At 35.0% G+C, this 23,148-nt stretch overlaps 1 protein-coding gene across 15 annotated transcripts in view; it reads right to left on the minus strand.

Annotated features, from left to right (window-relative positions):
* Window positions 1-23,148, minus strand: part of GPHN (gephyrin) — a 278,830-nt gene that overhangs the window by 44,545 nt on the left and 211,137 nt on the right. For 8 of the 15 annotated variants that reach the window (XM_032188095.1, XM_032188092.1, XM_032188087.1 and 5 more), the window contains 3 exons: window positions 22,013-22,054; window positions 4,287-4,329; window positions 502-639 (listed from right to left, as the gene is read on the minus strand). In XM_032188095.1, the coding sequence (XP_032043986.1) occupies window positions 502-639; window positions 4,287-4,329; window positions 22,013-22,054 (223 nt within the window). The remainder of the gene's footprint in view (window positions 1-501; window positions 640-4,286; window positions 4,330-22,012; window positions 22,055-23,148) is intronic. The other 7 variants (XM_032188099.1, XM_032188097.1, XM_032188094.1 and 4 more) reach the window with 1 other exon arrangement.

A 23,148-nucleotide genomic window follows, 5' to 3' on the forward strand; every position in this document is an offset into this window, starting at 1 on the left:
GGAAGAATCTCTGAAGGAGGTTTCCCTGTCCCTGCCAACATCAGATGTTTTTGTATTTCAAGACTTAATCATTAATCTCAGACTGGAAAGGGGGTTAAGTAACTCTCCTACAGTGAGAGAACAAAGTGAGTCATCACAGTACAACTTGGAGCCAGTTGATATCTACAGAAGTCCATTGTTAAATCAACCACTGAGGCAAATTGTGGTTTCTTGGCTTTAGCTTTGTTGCATATGACAGAGACTATGAGAAAATGTATTTACAGATTTCATTAGAATTCCATTACAGATTCCTTCAAGGAGCAGCACCGAGCTCAATCCACATTGTCCTGACTGAAAGGAGAATTCTACTCTGATTATTGGCATTTCCTAAAGGAGTTTCTCCCAGAAGTCACTCTTAGACCTCTTGCAACAATTATTAAAAGGGCAAGCACTTAAGAAGGCTGTAAAAAATAGAAATAATCACTGTACCACTCACAAAGAATCCAACTATATGTAAAGTACCTCTGTAATTAATGATTTCTGTTCCGAGTACTGGGGTCATTTCCAGAACAGTGATGAAGGCCTTGTCCATAGACGTCAATGGGAATGGAGACATGCGGTGTCTTCTTGCTACCTTGGTAATGTCAACAGCACTGTGACCTGCAAAGAGAGCACCAAGTTTATGTATGCTGCTATGCATAGATGTTAACAGTGATGTTCATTTAAACCGGTTTGCTGAAATACATCCAGCACTGAGATAAATTAATTTATTTACTTATCACTATTGAGCATTTATGACAGACACTGGGAGGGTATTTTATTCAACTAGAATCAAAAGGGAGACTTAAAACAAAATGCAATTTACAGTGAAAAACTTCACAAAATCGTATATCCTTGCTGGCCATGAAACATGCACCAGAAGTCCTGATGAGCATAAAAGTATCAGTTAATCAGAAAGAGAAACCTTTCAAAGGTGATACAGTATTTAACACTTCGGATGGTTATCTGAAGTTAACTCAGGTCTGTGAGCTGGCCTACTGCTCAGGACATTCACTCACTCATTCTGTTCTTCCACAGCCTTCTTGTGGGTAGCTGTAATTTGAATCAGCCCCTGGACCTGCTGAGTTCCATTATGTGTTCTTTCTCTCTCTTTCCCATTCAAAATCTACAATAATATCCTTGAAGAGAACATTAATATGCTGCAGCTTTGACTCTAATGATATGCAGAAGATTCTGCATATCCCATCTTAAACACAGATCACACCTCTTCTCTAGCTATGGCTAAACCTGGGTGAAATAAGCAACTGTATCAGATACAAATGGTGAAAATTAACGGAGAAGAGGCATGAGTGTTGTCAGCACATAAAGGCTGGTACTTTGAAGCAGCTGTTGTCGTTCCATCTTCTGGAAAGAAGGATTTACAATATAATAACTTTACAACACTGGCAACCTAGAAATCTACAAGGACTCTACTGACTTGGCACAGATTATTACTACTAGTTACTTATGTATTATTATGCTCCACAAATGCATCTCAGTATGCTACATGATGCACACAGACAAAACATAAAAATGGACCCTGTTCCAGTCAGTTTGCAGCATAAGATTAAGATGGGAGTAAAAGGAGGACATGTTTCTCTTGCTGAGAAAGAGTAAACAAGAAGACAACAAGCTTTGAAGGATTTTGAAAATGAAAATAAACAATGGAAGAGATAGAACTATTGCAGTAATGCATATACAACAGTAAAAGATACAAGCCAAAGATTAAGAAAATTACAAGAAGCTATTTGTGAGAGCCACAGGGGATGATCTAGAAATACAACAGGTATATGCATTGACAGGAAAAGCTTTATCAAGATATGCAAGAAGAATCTACAAGAAATATGCATAGTCTGTCTGCAATGAAATAGAGCAATGAAGATAAAGCCCAGGTGACATCAATCAATGTGGAGTGTTAAGGGGGACTGTGGCTGGTTCATAGCGATCAATAAAACTTACTGGGGGATCTCTACTAGGGATCTCTAGGATTCAACGTCAGAGATGAGACATGCAAAACAGGACAACACTATAGAGTAGAGGGATTTCAGCATACAGACTAGTTGATTTTGTGTTTGACAGGTCAGAGGGTCTAAAGGGAAGGGATAAAAGAACGGGACTAAGGACATGGCTCTATAGGCCTGCAGAATAAATCCAGAGATTTCCGGAAAAAAAGATGAGAAGTCCATGGAAAAAAATCTCTAAAATATCACCAGCAGTTGGCCACCTTCCCAATCCAGACAACATAAGCAACAAAACAACATTAAAGCATCATGAGATATCATGCCTGGCTACATGCAAAAGACATTCCCACCAGTTTCCTGACAGTAATGAGGCCTGTCTGCAACTCTAAGAGACATTCAATATATCCTAATTTATGGATAATGATTGATTTCACTTGGCTTTTTCCAGTTCAAACTCAGCATGCTCCTATTATCTGGAAGTTGTCTGTCTGCCATTTTTCAGTCCCGTTGAGTTCCTTAATTGACAACTTTTATCTCATGTCCTTCTGTGAGCCTTTTGATCATCTTTAATATCTCCCCGTTTTTTTCCCTACTCACTTGCTTTCAACTCATTTCCATCTAGCACTATCCTATTTAGTGCTATAGGCAATTCATAATTATATTTCTAAAACAACATAAATTATAGTAAGATAGCATTAACAAATTATACAAAGCATCATTTTTAATGAGACAATTTTGCTTTGCAGTAGCTTCTTCAGTATCCCATTTGCCTTCACATTCAAAAAACCCACCCGGATGATTACTTTAAACGTAGGCTTTTATAAAACAATCATGCAATCTAATTTTTTCCTTCAGATGATAAGGTTGCTGAATCAGTAATATCTTACTATACAAAAATTCTTTCAGCACTGACACATGCTTGTTTAAATACGCTATGTGGTAGACTTCAGTAATTCATTTTTTGCCATTGACACGGTAACCATCTTTAAAAGGAAGAAGTGGAGATAAATAAAACTGCCGACTTAATTCCAGTTCCAAGAAAGTTTCTAGAAGAAATTATTGAAACCATCTCTTTGTAAATATTTAAAAGATAACATGAAGATAAACGCAGGCACTGTGAATTTGTGAAGCACAAATAACTTCTAATTGATTTAATTCCTTTCTTTAACATAGTAGTTGTCATACCGAGGAAGAAAGACACAGTTGATGAGATGTATTTTAACTATATTTAGACTTTTCACACTCTTAAAGATGATTTTCTGGTGCACAAACTAGGCAGAAATGATTCTAATTAAACTATTGCAAGATGCAAGTGTAACGTATGTAATGTAATGGAAAAACTGCATTCCTGGATTCAGCAGCAATCTTACATTTTCCATTCTTAGGAGTGTATTTTGTTAGAAACCTCATAAAAAAACAAGAAAAATACAAAGAAAGCATTTTTGAGGCAGACGGAGAACCCATGTCCTGTTTCCCCAACCTTTGTCTGCATATGCACTACTGAAAGAAACCCTGCTTAGTGGCAATGTAATTCCTGCAGGTCCAGCAGATTTCATATAAAATGTGCTAAAACCTTTTTTCTGTCTGTATAAAGTAAGATATTATTTTCTTAAAAGGAGAAGTTGGAAAAATGAAGGAAGATGATAGAGAAAAACATGTACAGCAGTTAAAGCTGGGAAATTGTGCGACAGCAAAGAACCTTTACACTACAGCCATTTGGTGCTGGTTGCTGCACCACTATCTCAGAAGCTTTATCTGCAGCAGTAAGCAGGAAAATAAACTGCATAATCAAAATAGAAAAATATATTTATATACAACTTTACAAGTATAATGCCTGGAACTCCTGCTTTTTCTACAGCCCTTCATATCCTGGGTACTGAAAATACACTTGAGAATCTTCTGCCTTTTTCTGCCATTGTAAGGCACACTGGTTAATAATTCTTCAATGAGAACTGTGCTAGTAGTTTCAGTATCATCAATTCTCTGATGATAGGCAAATCAAAACAGAAACCAAACTCCTTTCCTATTGTTCTGCTGTAGTGCCTACAGGATTAAAAACTTATGTTTCTCAAGTTAAGAGTGAAATATCTATTACTAAAACAACATGGAAAGAAAAAAAAGGCAACTGTCAGTTAATATGTGAACAGTATAAGCTATTTATATTTTTACTTTCTCTTTGGACTGAAATTCATTGTCTTAAGTTATTACATTTCTTCTGCAAACTCACGTGCATCCCAGCTGACTATAATTTGCTGTCATGTAGGCAGTGTTAGTTTCACAATAGAGCTACGAAGTTTCAGTACTCACTTGCTCTGAGGATGTTCTCCTTGCTGCTGCACCTAGACTGGACCTGCAGAGAGAGCACAGAGTCTATGAGCTACAGAAGTTAACAAGAATGCAAAATACAGAGATATAATGGGCAAGCTCCTGGGATCTAAGACAGAGGCTCTACATATTTTCAGCAACATTCTTCCTTACTCTACGTGCAATAAATATGTTTAAGCAGACGGGTACTAGCTGATGGACAGAATCTGATATAAGCAATTTAACACCTCTCCCCCCCCAATAAAAAAACAAAATGACCTAAGGACAGATTAATAGAGTAAACTCAAAGAACACAGTGGTTAAAATTATGTGTTAAGCTCCATCTTAAGTTTATTTTAACAAAAAAATCCACATTTTCTTATACAATTGTAATTACAGTAACTCTGAATCTAGGTCCTCTGTTTTATGCTTAGACAAAATACTAACATAACTGTGTTATGACGTGTCTTAAAATTCCATTACTGATATTTTCGGGTATGATATAGAAAGATTTAAAAAATGGTTAACATAGGTTATACTGATTCTGAAGATATTTAATAAGCTTCAAATTGCATAGGCAACTCACAATTGTATAAACAGCTTCTGCCAGGAGCCAGGTAAACTTACTTAATTGTTTCTGTTTGGTTAAAAGAAATGTTGTATTCAGAATGATTTTCACAGTGCAATTCTACTTTAAAAAGTAACTGTGTGAGAATGACTACTGGTTTCTCAATAAATCCTCTTCCTAGATGCTTAGTTGCCACTGTGCTATTCCAGATATATTGGTCTGACTCCAGTGAAATGGGAGGATTCACAATGGTCTAATGTTCTAGTAATGCAGGATATTTCAAGTTCCATCCAGTTACCATGCAGATTGGAAAAACTGGTTTTGAGGAGTATCAGTCCTGTAAACACAACACATTTTGAACTTTATCTCTACAGAAGCATCAGCTCTTGTTATTTCTTCTCAGGTTTGGAAAGACACCATGTTATATAGTAAGACTGAACTTGCAAGTTTTTAGACCAAGTAATCTGAACAGCAGTCTGTCTTACGACAGGTCAGCTGTCTAAACTGGTAACACTTGAATACAAAGCTCTTCATGTGGACAAACCCCCAGCTGTATACGAGCTAAAGTAAACTTCACAAGACAAACATCTAAGAGAGTATGAACTGAATCCTTCCCTTTTTTACTTTAGTGACAGATGCATTGATAAATTTCAGTGAGGAATAATAATGTAAAACCATGTACAAAAAGTCAAAGAAGTGGAATAGCACAGATGACACTGAGGGTGTAATTTCCCTTGCAGAACATTTGTCTTTGCTGAAAAAAAAAACAAAGGAATTAATCCAGATTATTTTTCAGAACAATTTGATTTGGAATTACAGAAAACTTGTTTAGAAAGTGAATATGTATGGTCTGACATTTAATGAAGAATGATACACACTGAACCCCAAAAAGGCTGTCTTCATAAAGGAACAACCATTTAAGACTGAAGACAGCTGTGCCCACTTCTAAACCTCTTTCTTCTGTTCCACAGCAGCTTGCCCCAAATGTATATTCACATAAAAATTGGATTCTACAGCGCAACACAGTCTACTTATTGTAATGGAATAACTTATGGAAAGTAATGTTGCAACTTAGAGTGGATTATGGTGTCCTTTCCTGAAAAAAAACTGTTGTTTAAAAAAAAAAAGGAAAAGAAAAAACAAACAAACAAAAAACCAACCAAAACCAAAACCTCCCTCCTTCCCACCAAAAATACTACACAAGAAAACTGCAAACAAAATATTAATGATGCCCAAATTTGGCCCAGAGTTGTTTTACCAGATTTTAAAGGCATGACATGTACACTCTTTCGGAGAAGTAAATATTTATCTGTAATTTACCAGAGGACAATTCTGGACCAAAAGGATGGTGTAATGATAGGATAGAAAGCACAAAAGAGAGAGGCATGGACTGAGAGAATTAGAGAAGCAGGATGGGACGTGGCAAGCCAACAGACAGTGTATGCAAAAGGAGACATGGGCCTATATGTGTAAGACTACTGTTTAAAATGGAAGAGGCTCTCTTATTTCTCACTGCAAACCATATGAAAAGAGAAAACGAGGAATGTGCCTGCTGCAAAATAACCAAGCAATTCAGCAAACTGTGGAATGAAACTCAGTGAGATAACATAGTCCTAAAGAAAAAAAGGCATAAAAACAAAAATACAAAACACAAACATTTGAAACAATCTACCAAAATAAACTAAGTAAAATATGTGATCCAAAGGACACAGATAAAAGCTACTAGAGAAGGAGGAAAAATGTTAGCAGACAAAGACAGTGCTAAAGAAGTAAAATGGAAGTCAAGAGAGAGTCTTCAACAAAGTGGAGGAACAGAAGGAGCCCAAACCCATAGCGCAAAGCAATGTTTGCGAATGGAAAACAGCTCCTTTGAGCAGTAATAGTTACTCTCGAGTTGTAGCCTCTATTCCTCCTCAGTTCATCTTTAAGCCCTTCCAACCTATAGTGGAGCTAGTGTATGGACAAAAACAAGAGATTTATAATGAACAGAGCAGCTGAGATTTGCAAATCAAATCTTCTAATATAAAATACGTGCTGACAAAGTTTTGCTCTTACAGTGTCCAAATGACAATGGTAACAAAAGACAGCTGGCTTCACACAAAGCCTCCTACAGGTCATATTTTAATTCTGTGCACACAGAGGACTTCAGTGACAAATTTAAATTTACTTTTTGATTTATTATAACCAGCCTAAAGTTTACATTTTATCACTCACCTGATGGGCAACATATGCAGTATGAGAAATAATTTGCTTCCCACAGATTTTAAAAGCAGCTGTGGAAGAGGAATCCATGATAATAAAATAAAAGGCTTGACCAGCTAGACTTGATTGTTTCCCAACCTATGCTCACAGCTGCAGAATACAAACCATATTTTAACATAACTGACATCATAATTCATTATTATGTAATACCTGTTGCTTAATATGAATTGCACATTGATATCCTAAATGCTATTTTTAAACATAACTGCTGTAAAATACCATTTTGATTAAAACCCGCCAGTTTTCTAACACAGTTTTAGCTGCAATGGAGCGTTGTATCAATGGGGTTATATGCTTTAAAGTGCCTTTTATCATACTCATTATTTGTATGTTTTACTACTTTGTTATTTGTGACATTTACAAAAAAAACCTATATTCTTTTCACATCTAATGCAAAGTAAAGATTCAATATCATATTGCACATAGTACCATGAATGATGGGGGCAAGTGATCAGTAATACTATTATTTAGTATAATTCTTTTCAATCACAGGCAGTTACAAAGATAACACACTGTGGCTGTCTCTCCTTACACAGGGAAAATGTAGTTTTATCGTTTCTCCATTCTGCAAACCCTTGGCTCACAATGTATCATGGCAGAAGATAGAGTGGGGCTATCATCCAGTAGCATTCCCCTGTGTAGTTCAGGCAGAATGTAACGAAACCCAAAACATTCAATTCACATTACTCTTTCTTTGTTGTTGTTGTCTTTTTTAAAGCAAATTGGATTTTATGTTCTTTAAGATATAATTTCATCATGCTAGAATGCAGAATAAGCCTTCTCCCACAGGCTGAAGCATTAAATAGAATGTGAAATAAAGTACTCCAAAATAAATTAAGGGAATGGTAAAATAAAGAAACCTACGGACAATTTCTATCTATCAAACATGATTAGTCTGAAAAATGAAATCAATGACTACACTAAATTGGATTTATTTAAGTCTAAATGGTGTGCTTTGCTGCAAATAAAAATCAGTCCACCAAAAAAAATAATAGAAAAAGACACAAAGAAAAGTTCACGCTAGAAGTGAAAAATTAATGTGAAAAAAAAAAAAAGAAAAAAGAAAATTGAAAAAACCCTTTAACGCTTTACCATGATTATTAGGAACGGTTAGAGAAATTACTTACCTTTTTTAAGTCATAACAAGATTAGCACAGAGTATTAAGTCAGCTCTTCATTATGGGAGGTACATACAATTAGAAGCCGTTGGTTATAATAAATTGCAAACAATGATGAAGAGTTTCCAGCCCAATATGAAAAGCTAACTCTTATGGGAGTACATTTCAACTTAGTTTTACAGCATGAAGAACAATTCAGAACAATGACATTAAAACATGATCTATCACCAACAAAAAGAGCCCATTTTTTGATATACAGAAACTGTAGGAGGCTAACCCATAATCATCATCGTTTATGGGAAAGCATATTGCTCCACTTTTAGGAAAGCATGCAGAACGTGGAACCACCAGCAGAAACCCAAACATATACACACACAGAGGACAAAGGTACAGGAAAGGGAATGAGTTCGCCAAGCTGTAATGAAGGAAGCAGGATACGCAAAGCACAGCAGCAGCTAACAATTTGAGAACTCTGTTCCTCTTTAACTGTCTCATAAATGCCAGACCTGTTTATGAGGTACTCCTCACACTATAAGTTACTTACAGTCTCTGAGAAAGTGTATAACTCAGGCAATCTCTACGTGAAACTTCAGCAGTATTATGAAGACAATTTATTCTGCAGGATGTGGAGAAGCCTGATGTTGCTGCTTTTACTGTGCGCATGTAATTTACTTAAGAGGTAGAATCTAGCCCTACAGTACAGACCGTGACTATTTCACATAAATACTTCTTATAATTTTATAATGCATAACATTCCAGTGGCAAGAAATATCTCAGTGCCACTCAAGCTTTAGTCCATATTGCAATGGCTACTTTCTCTTTTCAAATTGTACTGTAGTTGTTTTGTCTGGAGAAGAGGAGGCTCAGGGGAGACCTTACTGCTCTCTACAACTGCCTGAAAGGAAGGTGTGAGGGGGATGGAGGTTGGCCTCTTCTCATAGGTAACCAGCAACAGGACTAGAGGGAATGGCCTCAAGCTGCACTAGGGGAAGGTTAGGCTGGAAATGAGGAGACATTTCTGCTCAGAAAGAGCAGTCAGGCACAGGGACAGGTTGCACAGGGAAGTGGTGGTGTCACCGTCCCTGGGGGTGTTTAATGAAAGGTTGGACGTGCTGCTTAGGGTTTAGTGGGTGATAGTGGTGGTAGGGGGATGGTTGGACCAGATGATCTTGGAAGTCTTTTCCAACCTTAATGGTTCTATAATTCTTCCCTCAAATATTCTTTTTCCCCTAAGAGTGTAATATACATTAATCTGTAGCTAAATACGTAAAATAAAAATAAGAATGTCTCAAACTGGTCTAATAACACTGTAAAAAGTATTACTTTTGGCCTATGCAATACATGTAAGGTTAAACTAGGGAAAAACTGAAAAATATAATGAGATGCATTGGCTTCATTAAAAAAGTTGTTTTAAAACTAATCTGAACAACAGAGAGAATTTGCTCATTATTGAACTAATACAGAATATAAAAATAAGGTTGTTAAAAAAAATCACAGCTGAAGTACACCTGGAATTGCATACTTCCGAAAACTTCTAACAAAGTATTCGAGCATTAAATAATGTGATTACAAGCTGAAATCTTCCTATTTCTGGAATGAATCCTTATTCAAACAGCACTCAAACTGAGCTGAAAATGCAAGGTCTTCAGAGATGCTTTATTGCCATCCGAACTGAACAACAGTCAGTTCAAAACTAGAGAAATGTTTTTTCTTTGATACTGAAAACTTTTCAGAAAAGGAAAGTGAGCTCTAGGAATTTGGTAGTAACAAATATTACTCAATACATTTTTAAAAAGGAGAAGCACTGTTGGTGGGATTCACCTCAACAAAATTTAGAAATGAATAATGTAGTAGTCTACACATGGAATTACTCATTCAGAGTCAGTGGGAAGAAACAAGCAAAAATCATCTGAAAGCAAAATTATTTTAGGAGCAGATTTTAAAGACTTATTAAAGTGTTATGCTTGGTAGGCTTTACACTAAAGAAAACTAATCTTTAAATCTTGAATATGTCTTTATATCTTCAACTAGATATTACTACATTCTCCTTTCTGAGGTTTTTCCTAGTCACCCACCTTTTACATAAAATTATATTTAGTTTTGATCATTGTTTCCCTGTAGACTATAAATGCATACATGAAATCTTAGGGTCAGATTACTGCTCATCCTAACTGCTCTCCAAACAGGACAGTGGAAGTGGATTGATGAACACACCACAGAAACATGAGGGTTGAATTGATTCCTTTTACAGGAATGGTATACAAAAAAAAAGACATTATTCAATATTTGGAAAAAAAAAAAAAAGAGAGAGATCAAAAGGCAAAGTACAGTCTTCTGGGATGCAAATATAATGCTGAATATTCATTGTCTCTCAAATATGCTACTACAAACTGGCAGCATAGACTTCATTGATAGTTGAGAATAAGAAAGAGGCAAAGAGAAAGGAAGTGTGTTATTTCTTCACAGGAATTTTATGAAAAATTTACATTTGCATAAAGAAAAAAAAGATTTTGTGTTCTTAAGAGTATGGGACTGCATACAAGTAATTGATATGAGTAACCCTGGAAATAGCACGTTTCTGTGATATTCCAAGAGCTGTTCAGGGCTCATTCAAGATCGTACTGTTTTTGTTCAGAGAAGCAATATCAGCTATTATGCACAAGTCTCGAGAAGGTGTGCATCTTGTATAAGCTAAAGCCCGTATTAAATCAAGACATAAAAAATATTGTCGAATAGTTTCTGCCCAAACTCCAACAGATATTTCTATTCAGCACTAACAGAATCCTTGTGGGATTTGTAAGATATAAAAAATCTCTAGGAACAATACACTTGGGAAAAAAACAACAATTCTACTACTTGTATCATAAACTGTAAGCAAGACCTTTAATTTGTTTGAATGAAAATCTTAAATAATCCCCAAATGCCCTGGAAATATTCTTCAATTTGAGAGGTAGATTGTGTAAATATAGGCAGAGTGAATAAATTTCCTTTCCTAAGAGATATAAGAGAATGAGATTCCTTCTGCCCTTAGTTTTTGCCACAGACATGAGAATTATTTTCCGTATAGGATAGAATAAGATAGGACAGAATAGGATATTTCAGTTGGAAGGGACCTTCAAAGATCATCTAGTCCAACTGTCTGACTACTACCGGGCTAACCAAAAGTTAAAGCAGATTATTAAAAGAACAAATGTTTTGACCAAAAAAAATGACATAAAATTAACCTATATGACAGAGATTCTTTGCATCTGCTTCCCATTTCCCTCCATCTTTTATTCCCCATCATTTCTGGGCATTCTTTGTAGGGAAAAAGTTTAGAGACTTGAGTCAGCTGTATTTTTTTTCCCCAGAGATAAAAATGATGCTAACTACTGTAGTTCTACTGGCATACAGACATACCTATTACTAAAAGGAATCATAAACTAAGCAATTATCTGTTTAAAAGCAGTAATATGAGAGGAGGAGAAATTTAAATAATTTACCTTAATTGGTGTGTGTGTATACAAGCAGGTGTTCTGTATTTTTGAACTCCCGAGAGCAGTATACTTAATGTGTAACATTGTACATGGATATGCTACCTGTATTTGTTAAAGAGCACTCATTGGTAAAAGAAATCAAATACTCTCCTTGAATTCCTTCCTTTGAAAAACCCTGTGTGGAGCTTTCAGAATTTTGTATGCTGTGGAATTATCACGCCACCATTCAGTCTGATTTTCACTGAACCTCATACCCTGGCAATCTGACTGACACATCAGCCTTAGATGTGTTAGATAACTGAGTTATATCCTGTCTCACCAGTATTCAGATTATTTCAACTCCTTGCCCATTCCAGTTCAACTGACTTTAAGCTGCTGTCAATCACATGGACTACAAATAGAGAAGTGATATATAAAACTCTTGTCCTCAAGTACACTATAAATTACTCCCTAACCTTTAACATACACTAACAAGATTGACATTTTAAAATGTTTCATTTCTATTACAAACATTTTGCTTTTAAATGAATTTTCAACTGTCTTCACATCTGTCTTCCTTGACCCAGCAACAACCAACTTCAATGCAGCATGAAAACAATCCAATTTGTAAATTACTGCAAAATAAGGAAGCTATTCTTCTTGAATAGTGTGAACCTCAAAATCACATTTCAAAAGATTTTGTGAATTTCAAAATAAGTTCTTCATTCAAACACACTCAAGTAACATTTAAGTGAAACACTTGACAGTTATGAAATATCTGATCAATATTACTTGTGCAGCCCAAATTTTTCTTTTGACCTGTAGGCATTATGATTTCCTTGGAATTATTTTCAGTAGAACTTCTGCATGAGACAAGATAAGGCTATTTCATTTTAACATCTCTGTTCAAAAAATGGTTTCATGTTTCACTTACTAAACACTATCCAATCTCTGTTCTGAACAGAGAATTATGTAGGTCTTCATAGATTTCTCTGTTGTGCTGTTTTCTACAAAATAAAATGTCCCTATACACATGAATAAATTTATTTTTAAAAAAATCTTTGTGAAGCAGAGGGATATTTTTACCTTACAAATGAGAAACTGAGATATAGAGATGTCTAGGCTAAATTTAACTTGACATGCCTACATCTGGATTTATTTCTGAATGCAAAGCCCCTGAGCTGCCATTTATTTCAACTGCATTTGGACTGCTCAGCATATGTGAAAATCACTCAGTACATGTCTCAGGAAGAACATAGAGACAATGATTGCCCCTGAAAATGGTTTAAGAAAGTTTTCCAGCACAAAACATGAAGTTTGCATCAGTATGGAGACAGAAAATGTGACACAGTCTTGTTTGGTAACCATTCTGGGCTTTCCGCTACAGCACTGTTTTCTGTTCCAACAGCCAATTGTCTCACCTGAACTGAAGGAAGGAGAGGGGCACTCCCTTTACTTTCTTTAATAAAGCCTGTACTTACAAAAACTTTAAATTTCAGGAATTAGGTGTTTAGAATCACATATGACAAAGAACCAAAATGATTTTGCCTTATAAAAAAAAGCATGTTTCCCATGGTTTTGTAAAATGACATGATGCTTTCTGCATTAATGAATTCTTGCTAATGATTTTGCTTAAGCTTAACATTTTTATTTGAGATAGGAGCATCAAATTTGAAGGGTTTCAGGTACAAGATCAAGAACCAGTGAATATTGGTATGGAAAATTTTTGAATAATGAAAACAGTGATCATTATATTCACTGATGTATATAGTACTTGGACTAAAATTCAGACTTGTACACTTTCAGATATAAAAATGGACATAGCTCTTTTAAATTAACATTTAAACTAGGGAGCAAGAATTGTAAGGAAAACAAAGCTTTAGTCTGTGAATCTATCTGTGAAGAACTATGCTTCTGCCTGTATGTTGAAGCAGAAACACTCACTATATTCCTCTGAGGAGAATCCCCAAAGTGAAATCAGAATCCTCATGGATGAAGAACTGGATGATTTCAGAGAGTTCATAAGCAATGCAAAGGAGATACTGGAATAGAGCAAATGCTGCACTGAAACTATACTGTCAAAGACAAGTTAGCAGTTCTTTTTGAAAGCAAGCAGAAATACAGAGTTGCTGAGAATGTGATTTGCACTTAGGATTTTGCTTTGAGCCTCGAAGGCTCAAACGGATAAGATTTCTTTGGTGCTCTCAAATTCAGCATTCCAGATTGCAAAATCCAGCACAACGGCAATCAGCAGCCTCTTCCCAGCAGTTGTGTGCCCGGCACATCAGGCTGAGAACAGAACATTGATTTGGCTGGGCTTCTTCAGCAGCACAGAAACTTTGAAATTGGCAGAAGAGAAAGGGATATGGAAAATATTGTGAATATGGACACTCCTCTCTTCCAGCTCTTAAGTGAAAAGTGATATGGTCATTAGGCTTAGCAGAAACTTGTTTCCAGGTTACAAAATCGCACTTGAAAAACTGGAAAATGTGAAGATAGTGTAAGAAGCACTGATGGGAATCCACAGACATTTGAACTATATGTAACTGACACTGACACTGTTGTGCATATCTAAATTGATTTCCATGTGTCCAAAAACCGATACTGTCCACTGGAGACTCAGACAAATGAAATCACACTTAGAGCATTTACATCAGTGGATACTCCAAAAACATAACAGTAATGTAACAGAAGCCTGGATCTACTTTGGTATGATCATCTAGGCTAATTTTCCAGAGACTTCTTTGTAAGCTGACTCCAAAGAGTTAGAGTGCTGCTGGCAGCTGAACCTAGACAGCAGCTGCACTGAGAGTTATTACTGTTGTAAAAGAGTACAGGCGAATGTATGGCTTCTCAAACAACTGTTTAAGTCCAAGTAAACAGCGAACATTGTCTGTTGCTGAGCAGCTTGCTTCTGGATTAAAAAAAAAAAAAAAAAAGAGACTGTCTATAAAGGAAATCTCACAGGCATACCTAATTAAGACAGTTTTGATACCATACAGTCTAAGGTGTGGTACAGCATAGGTAAATGGAAAAAAAAATTGTTTAAATGGATGTAAATAAATAAATAATGACAAGACTGCCTGTGGAAGGTGCAACTGTAGATTACATATGTGGGTCTAAACTATAATCAATCAAAGAAAAATGATATTCATAGCTCTGTGACTTGACCTGATTTGCTTCATCAAGGATTGCACACCTCTACCATAAGGCAGGATGGAATGTCTCCCGATTTTTCAGAAGAAGAAAAAAGGGACAAATTCACATATGGGAATTTAAAATTGAAATGTAAAGACTTATCTTTTCTTGAAACAAAAAGCAAAGAACTATAAAGTTTCAAATGAAAAAGGATGGAAATGATTTCTGAACTACTTGATTTTTATAATATAGAAATATATATAACATTACCTGGAATATATCTGGATTTTATTATTCCATTTCTTAGTGCCTATGCTTCCTAATTGATACACTGTTTTTTTCTAATCTCTCCTTGACAAATGCATAGTGGGCAAGCATTTTACCAAAATAAAAACAAGCATAAAGTATTACAAATTTGATAGGTTGAGGAGATAAGTTTTAAACCAAAAACTTTAATAGGAAATGAGATGACTTTCAAAACCACAGTTGTGACCACTCTCCTGAATGTTAAACAGTTCTTTGTAGAAGAACCTAGTGCTTGGAGTGAATGTAAACGTACAGAACAACAACAACAAAAAAAAAGTGCAAAACTTCTATATGAGGGGATAATTTTATTTGACAGAACTCATGAGGTAAGTACCATGCACAGAGAAGCTGCAGGATTTAGTATAATTTTGCTTTTATTTTGAATGTATGAAATACTGATGGATCTAATTTGGGATGTAGCACAGTGGATAAACAAACATAAAGTGTACTCAAAGTGCAAGTACAAATGTAGGAAGATATTTTTTAATGAAATTTTAAAAATGAATTGTATTGTACATAGCTGTACAATGACATTCATCAAAGTTATTCACTTACACCTTGATCAGATTATTGCTATGGTGCACTCTCCTTCCTAATGGAACTTGAAGATTTCCCATTCCTTCACTTATGATCTGTCATGCCTTTCTTTGTATGTCATCTCGTCCTTATGGCAAGAATAATTCTCTATTCTGGTATGTCAGAGAGAATGCTACATAAGATATTTGTGCAGCTGCTGATCCAAATAACAAGAATGAAGATACAAGTAGTAATGCTGTTTTCTATGAAAAAAAAAAATTAGATCACTGTTTTTTCATATAATTTTGTATTTTAGTTTCCTGAGGAAACCATATGTCTCTAAAAGTTAGAATTCTATTCCATTTGTTTTTCTTAAGCCCAAAGTACTACTATCAGCAAAACAAAACACAATAAAAAAGTAATTCTTTAAATATCGATGACCAAATAGAAAGCTTTGACCTCTTGTTCATGTCCGAAAGAGAGAAACCTACAAATTCTACTTAAAAACTCACCTTTCCATTAGCAACTGTAAAAATATAGCAAATGAAAGCATGACTACATCGTAACAGTATAATTGTACAAAACCCAAATGATTAGTATATCTTTATTGGCTCTGTTGTGTTCATTTTTGAGCTGTAGATATCACAGAAACATAAAGATTTTTTTTTTTCTCAAGATACTTTTCCTCTTTTATTTCATGATTTTTTTCCTCTTTTCAAGCTAAGGATCTTGTTAAAGACACAGCTGACACATTAAGTAACGTTATATCCATAAACAAAATGAAAACCTCAGCATGAATGAAAATGAATTTTTCATCAATAAAGACAGAGCTAACTTGGAAAAACATTACTTCAAAGTTCAAAGAGCAGCTCCACGGGAGAACTCCATAGAGTTCACAAAGCAATGAGTTAGACAAACACAACTTAATGAAACAGTTTTTCTTCAACGCATTAGTGAATTTATGTCAAATGTTTAGAACCAAATTCTCTATCTGATGGATTTCTGCTTGAAAACAGAAAAGAGAGTGGAGAGGAACTGGTTATACTTATTTCATTTTGCCTCACTTATCCAAGTTACAGCATAGCAGAAATGGAAATTAATTGATCTAAAAAATATAAACTTTGTGCCACTCTTGTTTATGCATTATACATTTAAAATAGTGTGTAAAACAAGAGCATAAATACTGAATATAAAACCAGCCTAATAATCTGACCAATAACAAACCCATACAATCTCCTTGTTATACCTGAAAGCCTAAAGACTACGTATGGTATTTCATCTACCTACATTTCTTAGGATTATGTCATACTTTTCTTGCTGTTGTATTAATGGTCTTCAAGAACAGTCCTAAAAACAGAACTTGAACAATATGCAATTCATGGTTCGGACACTATGTGTGGATGTTCACTTAGAATTTTCCTTTCAATTACAGTAAATCCATAATTATAAAAACAATACTGATATTTGCTAGTACTTAAGAATTGACCGAACAGCATTTCAGTTATTTGACAATTGCATGGTCAATTAGTGTGGTCAAATTTATTCTTCAAAAATTTTTATCTGACAAAGTGGTGCTGGAAATTTGTAAGTTATAATATCTGAATAAACTAACTCAAAAATTACATTAGCTCACTGGTTAGTAATCTAGAGAGAAGTATTTTTGAAAAAAGAATAAGAAATCCAATTTAACAAAAGGACTATGAAGTATAAGGGGTTGCCACAGTCTTAAGCCAGCACAAGGAAGCTGGCATACCTTACTAGTGTAAGAGAGACAGAAAAGCTTTTTGTTAAGTCCTGGATGCAGAATTTGCAGATAGGCAGCAAATCTGAAATGCTGGGCTTACCACATTAAGGTTGCTCTTAAGTCTGACTGTCAAAAACAGTCGTCTCTGCCCTTAAGATACAAAGTCTGCCCACACTCAAACCAATTGTGCAGAGCAGTGCAGATTTACTGCAGGTATTGACAGTGGTACTTAAAACCCTCTACCTAAAATGCAATTCTAGATTGTATGCTGGTGGTAAATGCCTGAAAATCAGAATTGCAGTTCTCAGTCTTGCAACACTGACTTCTTTTCAAAGTAGCCTGATTACAAGGAGAAACAGTCTCTTACCTGACTTCAACTCTAAAGAACAAGATTTGTCTATTTACAATGTTGTGTGATATATACTTTATATAAAATATGTAGAATACTTTAAGCTAGAACTCTTGAGAATTTTCCTGCAGTCTCTGAATGGAGTTCTGAAGTTGTGAATTCAACAGATAAACTACCTATTGCAGGAAACAGTATCTCCTCCTCCCTGAATATTGCTGGTACTTAATGTCCTGTACTGGTCCCTCTGTTCTGGTATTATCAGGTAAGGATACAGAAGTCTCTGTTGTGTAACTAACAATGTTAAGTATACAGTCAAATCGCATTAATCAGTATGCAGCGAATACATATTCCAAAACTGTTTTTCTGGAAATAATTTACTTCGTGGGAGAGAAAAATAACATAAAACTTTGCAGGTCTTTCATAACACAAGGCATCGTGTTCTAACCACTCAATGAGCCTAAAAAAAACCATGATGTGCTACAGACCTGAATATGTCTCCTTTTCAAACCCTTCTTTTCTTTTTTCTTTTTTTAAGCAAGGGGTAGCTCTGCAGTAAACACTTTGCTGCCACTATACTTTCAATCAGCAGATGAATAGGTTTCCTTCATTACGCTTTTAGCCAAACACATAGCACATGCAGAAGCCAGAGGAGAGGAAAGGAAGGAAAGAGAGAGATTGATGCTGGTAATAAAAATTCTAAGATACAAATGAAGATAAAAAATGGGGCCATTGCATACTACTACCTATAAGTAATCACACAAATTAGGATACTATGGACCTTCTTTCATTGGTGAGTCAGTTTTACATAAAAATACTTAAAACAGTATTTTTAAGATACAAGCTGAACTCAAAAGACTTAAAAAATGCAAGATGTAAAGATGATCTGATCTAATCAATTTCTTCAGTGAACTACTTACTGGTATTTAAATTAAATTTACTATGTTTTGTAACTACTGGATAAAGAGTAAATTATAGATGTATTACAGACATTCTGCACTGTATAAGTGCTAAGTTGGCATCATTCCTAATTAATATTTCCACTCTTAGAAAGATCATTTAAGTACTCCGGCTAACAGTAACAAATATTACAGGCATAAAGCTAACAGGCTTTTATGAAGTGGGGGGAAAACTTTATTGCATATCATGAAATTCAAAGAGAATATGAATTTATATTATATTGCTACACCATTTTTGAGTATTAAAGCTCTTTCTTCTCTTGCCATGAGGGAATCCTTTTTAAAGAAACTCACTTTGATTTAATTGACTTAAACCAGAGACAGCTTCTTATTCTAGGTCAGTGGAATTGTTAAGGTGCTGACTGAGGGTAGGTAAGTGTGTAATACTACTACCCTATAATGCCTGAAGTTCAGCTAACTATGAAAAACTTTCTGTACCTAAAGGTAAGTAGAAGATAAAAAAAAAATTCCGCCCATTCCTCTCAAGTCAACATCAGTTGACCATATCCACAGTTTCACCAGTGTAACTGATGAAAATAAGAGTCAGTGAAAAGATGCCTTCTCTAATTATTGGACTCTTAAGATGGAAAACAACCTCTACAAAGAAGATTATATTTAGAAAATTAGGGAGCTAATTCCACCTCAAATTCTTTGCAATGAGAATATACAGCACCCAACTTTGCCTTCTGCTGGAAGATCTTTTAATTCTTCAATTGAAGATCTTAAATTGATTTATGTAACAGCATAAAAAAATCCCTGATAGTATACTCACTCTCCTTTTTGTGTACCTTAGTTCTACGATTGCCAATGCACCCAGTTCCAGAGCTTTTCTCAAAAATTAAAATTACAAGAAAATTTCTTGAAAGATGAATCTGCAATACCTATTTCTGGTTTCAGAACTTGTGTAGATCAAGTTATCTTTTATTTTGTCTTTTGCTCTACATCTCAGATGGTACATTTGCTGAACTGCAACTATTTCTCTTGCCTATGTGCTCCTGGCATTCTTTGAAGGTCCAAAGCGATTTGTAGATAACTTGGACATGAAAAAATTAAGAAGCTCTGAAACTGTTGCTTAAGAATCAGCTTAAGAAAAATATTTCCTTGGAATAAGAGCCACAGAAATACATGTAGACTCAGGGAACTCTGGAATCCTATCAAGAGTGTGGTCCTTTTTTTTCCACTGACAAGACATGCAATACAAAACCAATCCTTTTCTTATCCTTGATCAAACCTAACAGCTTTTAGGACTCTATTTAACAGTATCTTAATTTAAGAGAATTTCTAACATATCAATTAGAAGTCAGGCGGTTGTTAACTTACTGCAGCCTATTACTTTTTATAAAATAATAGCAGGTGACAACAGTTAAGTAAGCTTTGTTGGACACACATCTTGACATTAAGCTGTATTTCTGAAGGAAGAATCTTTTTATAAAGTTATAAACTACACTACATATCCCATATGGGATAATATCCGGGTAATATCCTTGTACTATAGCCTGATAGCTTTGGAGAAGGTTAGTTTTTGGAATCTGATCAAGAAGGAGACCTGTATATACTGATTGACAAGCCACTAAGAAAAACATTTGTTTGTTGTTCTTTCAGTGATGCCTCCAGAATGTGAAAAGGACATATGGCTGAAGTTGCAGGCAAAGCAAGAGTGCAATTTCTCTGAAAGTGGTACATTTTCTTCATAATTTCGAAGAGAATGTTGACCATTTTTGCAGGAGAGAACTATCGTAGTGGGAGTCTTGGGAAACAATGTGACATCAAGCTGAAATGCCATTTGATCCAGAGCTGCTTTTTAAATTTCATACAGATCATTCAGAAGAATGACTGGTCAAATAAAGAGGGCATTTGTCTTGCATCTGTAAGCACTAGATTTTATTTTTTGCTCTTTGCACTAGCTTAGAAAAAAAACACTGTCTTGGTATGTGTGTGAGTATAGTATTACCTATTTATTCCATATTGGTGTTCCGATGATAATCATGATGAAAACAGCAAGGCTTTCATACAATACAGTAATGAAGCCCAAACTGCAATATACATATCAGGTGCCTTTAAGAACATATACTTGATAATCTTTAAAACAACCTGTCTGCAGGTAGAGCTTGACTGCCATTATCTGTCTGTGACAGAAAATCTGATAAGCATTTTTCTTCTCAATAACTTTTTATAAGATCTTTTGCCTGTTCATACACTGAAAGTATAAAGCTTTTTATTAATAGGGATAAAGAAGTACTAGAAATGGTTGCTTGAGAGTGAAGTTTTAGAGAACAAGTGAGATGCCTATCAGCAAGGTATTGCTTATACAAAGTTAATCCTGCTTAGGGACAGAGTAACTGAGTAGGTGAGCTCCTTATGTTTGTGTTTTGTATGACACTCATTAATAGCACATTAACATCAAGTTTAGAACTTGTCCAATAGTATGAGATAGGGTGAACTATCTTCTTTTTAGGATATCTTGTTAACCTTGAGGGATTCTTTTAAAATACAGAATAAATGAACTCTGTGTTCAAAATTGATTCATTATTATGGAAAATCTCAAGTCCACCTTTTTGATACTCATTCATTAATCAATTATAAGCTAAAAGCTAAACTTCACATAGTGAGTGGGTCATGGCACTAATTTGACAATATTTCGTAAATTCTGATTTTTCCTATGACTTTGTGAATTCTACTTTATCTTAATATCTTTCCCCTGAAAACAAGGTGTGAAAAGCAAGTCATAAATAATACATATTTTAATTTTAATTTCAATAAAATATATTTTTCTTTTCAAATCTTGCTAAGCTGGTACTATAGAAGACTATAGTGAAGTTGATATGGAATTATTTACAATAATATATGTATTTTGGGTACACAGTGGACCAAGCCAGGATTTTGGGAAATAATAATGAAATTCATATATCCCTAAGCAATCTATATCTAGACAAGAAATTAACTATAATGTGATGGTCATTTTTACAGAGTCCTTCCAGTTTCACTGCATCTTGCTATCTGGACATCTGTAAGTCTTTTATTATTCTCCTTTTTAATGTAGCACGTAACTAAAGATTCTTTCATTAAATAATTTATGTTTGTATGCTACGGAGTTGTTGTCTAGTTGGACTATACATTACGGTGGTCCCAGACTGGTACAGTGATTTTAAAACCACGCTGAACATGGTTGCAGATTGATCATGCAAAGTTTGCCCCCCAAGCTGATTTTTCCCCATTTGTGCACAGTGCAATGCAAAAAAAGAAAAAAAATAAATAAAACCAAAGAAGTGTGATGGGAGAGCAGGTCGACTGTGTGAGAGAACACGTGCAAAGTATACCTCAGAAACACTATAGGTGGATGAGCACGAAGGGAGCCGAGCCTGGTTGTGCAGTGGGGAAAAGAAAACATTGTTAAAAAAGAAATGGTGGCACAGTAAGGGTCTCAGAAGGTTTTCTGTATAGGTGGTTCCAGCACTGAGATAGTAGCAGGGGGTTCATTAAGTTTCCACAACCAGCTATTTCAGAAACTACAAATTTATGCCTTTTAAGGTGGAAGCTTCTTAAAAGAAAAAAAAAGGTATTGCATTTATAAAGTAATTAGAACTAATGATGAATCTGAAGAAAAGTATCAATCCTCCCTCTATGTAATTGATGACATGACTAGAAATCTATACTTAGGACAGTAAGGTATTCTAGAATGAAGCTTTACCAATTTCTTCGATTTGACGTAAGTTTTATTCTAACTTTGCAAAGGTACAATGTGAAAACACATTAGAGTCCTTTTTCTTCCCTGTGTATCTTTATGTTTTTAGACGCTCAGAACCAGCACTTTGGTAATTTAGGTTTTTCTTCAAACTCAGTTCCCCAAAAACCAGAATAAATTGCAAAGTTAAATGACTAATGGTCAGATATAGGTCAGCAGAAATCTGCAGATTATGTCTCTAAGCAATGTACACAGATGTGATTCCTGAGGGACACTGTCCACTGTCAAAACTTTTCAGCACAGACACAAGTTAATTGGTAACGCTACAGTTTTACCAATTGCTTAGGAAACACTTTGCTTATTTATATGAAATACACATTTTTCCATACCAGTAAGCCACTCCTAGATCAGACATAACTCAAATATTAAAAAAGGAGTCTCCGATTATTCATAGCATTTGTTTTTCTAGCATAAATATGAATATATGTATTTTTTTGGTTGAAAATATTTCCTGTTTTAATTACAAAGAGTAGTCTTTTTTTTTTCCTTTACATTTGTTATATTTATGATCTGATCATAACTAGCAGTAAACACTAAAAACAAGCTAATAAATGAAATTTAAAAAGACACGGTTCCTATAAGTACATTAAAAATCTCTCCCTTTTTTTTTTTCCCTGGGGGTGGAAAATTAAGTATCAGAATTCCCCGCAAAAATTCCTTAGATTTCAGCAAAATTAGTATCTGTATAGCACTTCAGATACATTTATGGTA

The sequence above is a fragment of the Aythya fuligula genome, chromosome 5 (assembly GCF_009819795.1).
Source record: "Aythya fuligula isolate bAytFul2 chromosome 5, bAytFul2.pri, whole genome shotgun sequence".
Classification (NCBI taxonomy): Eukaryota; Metazoa; Chordata; class Aves; order Anseriformes; family Anatidae; genus Aythya; species Aythya fuligula.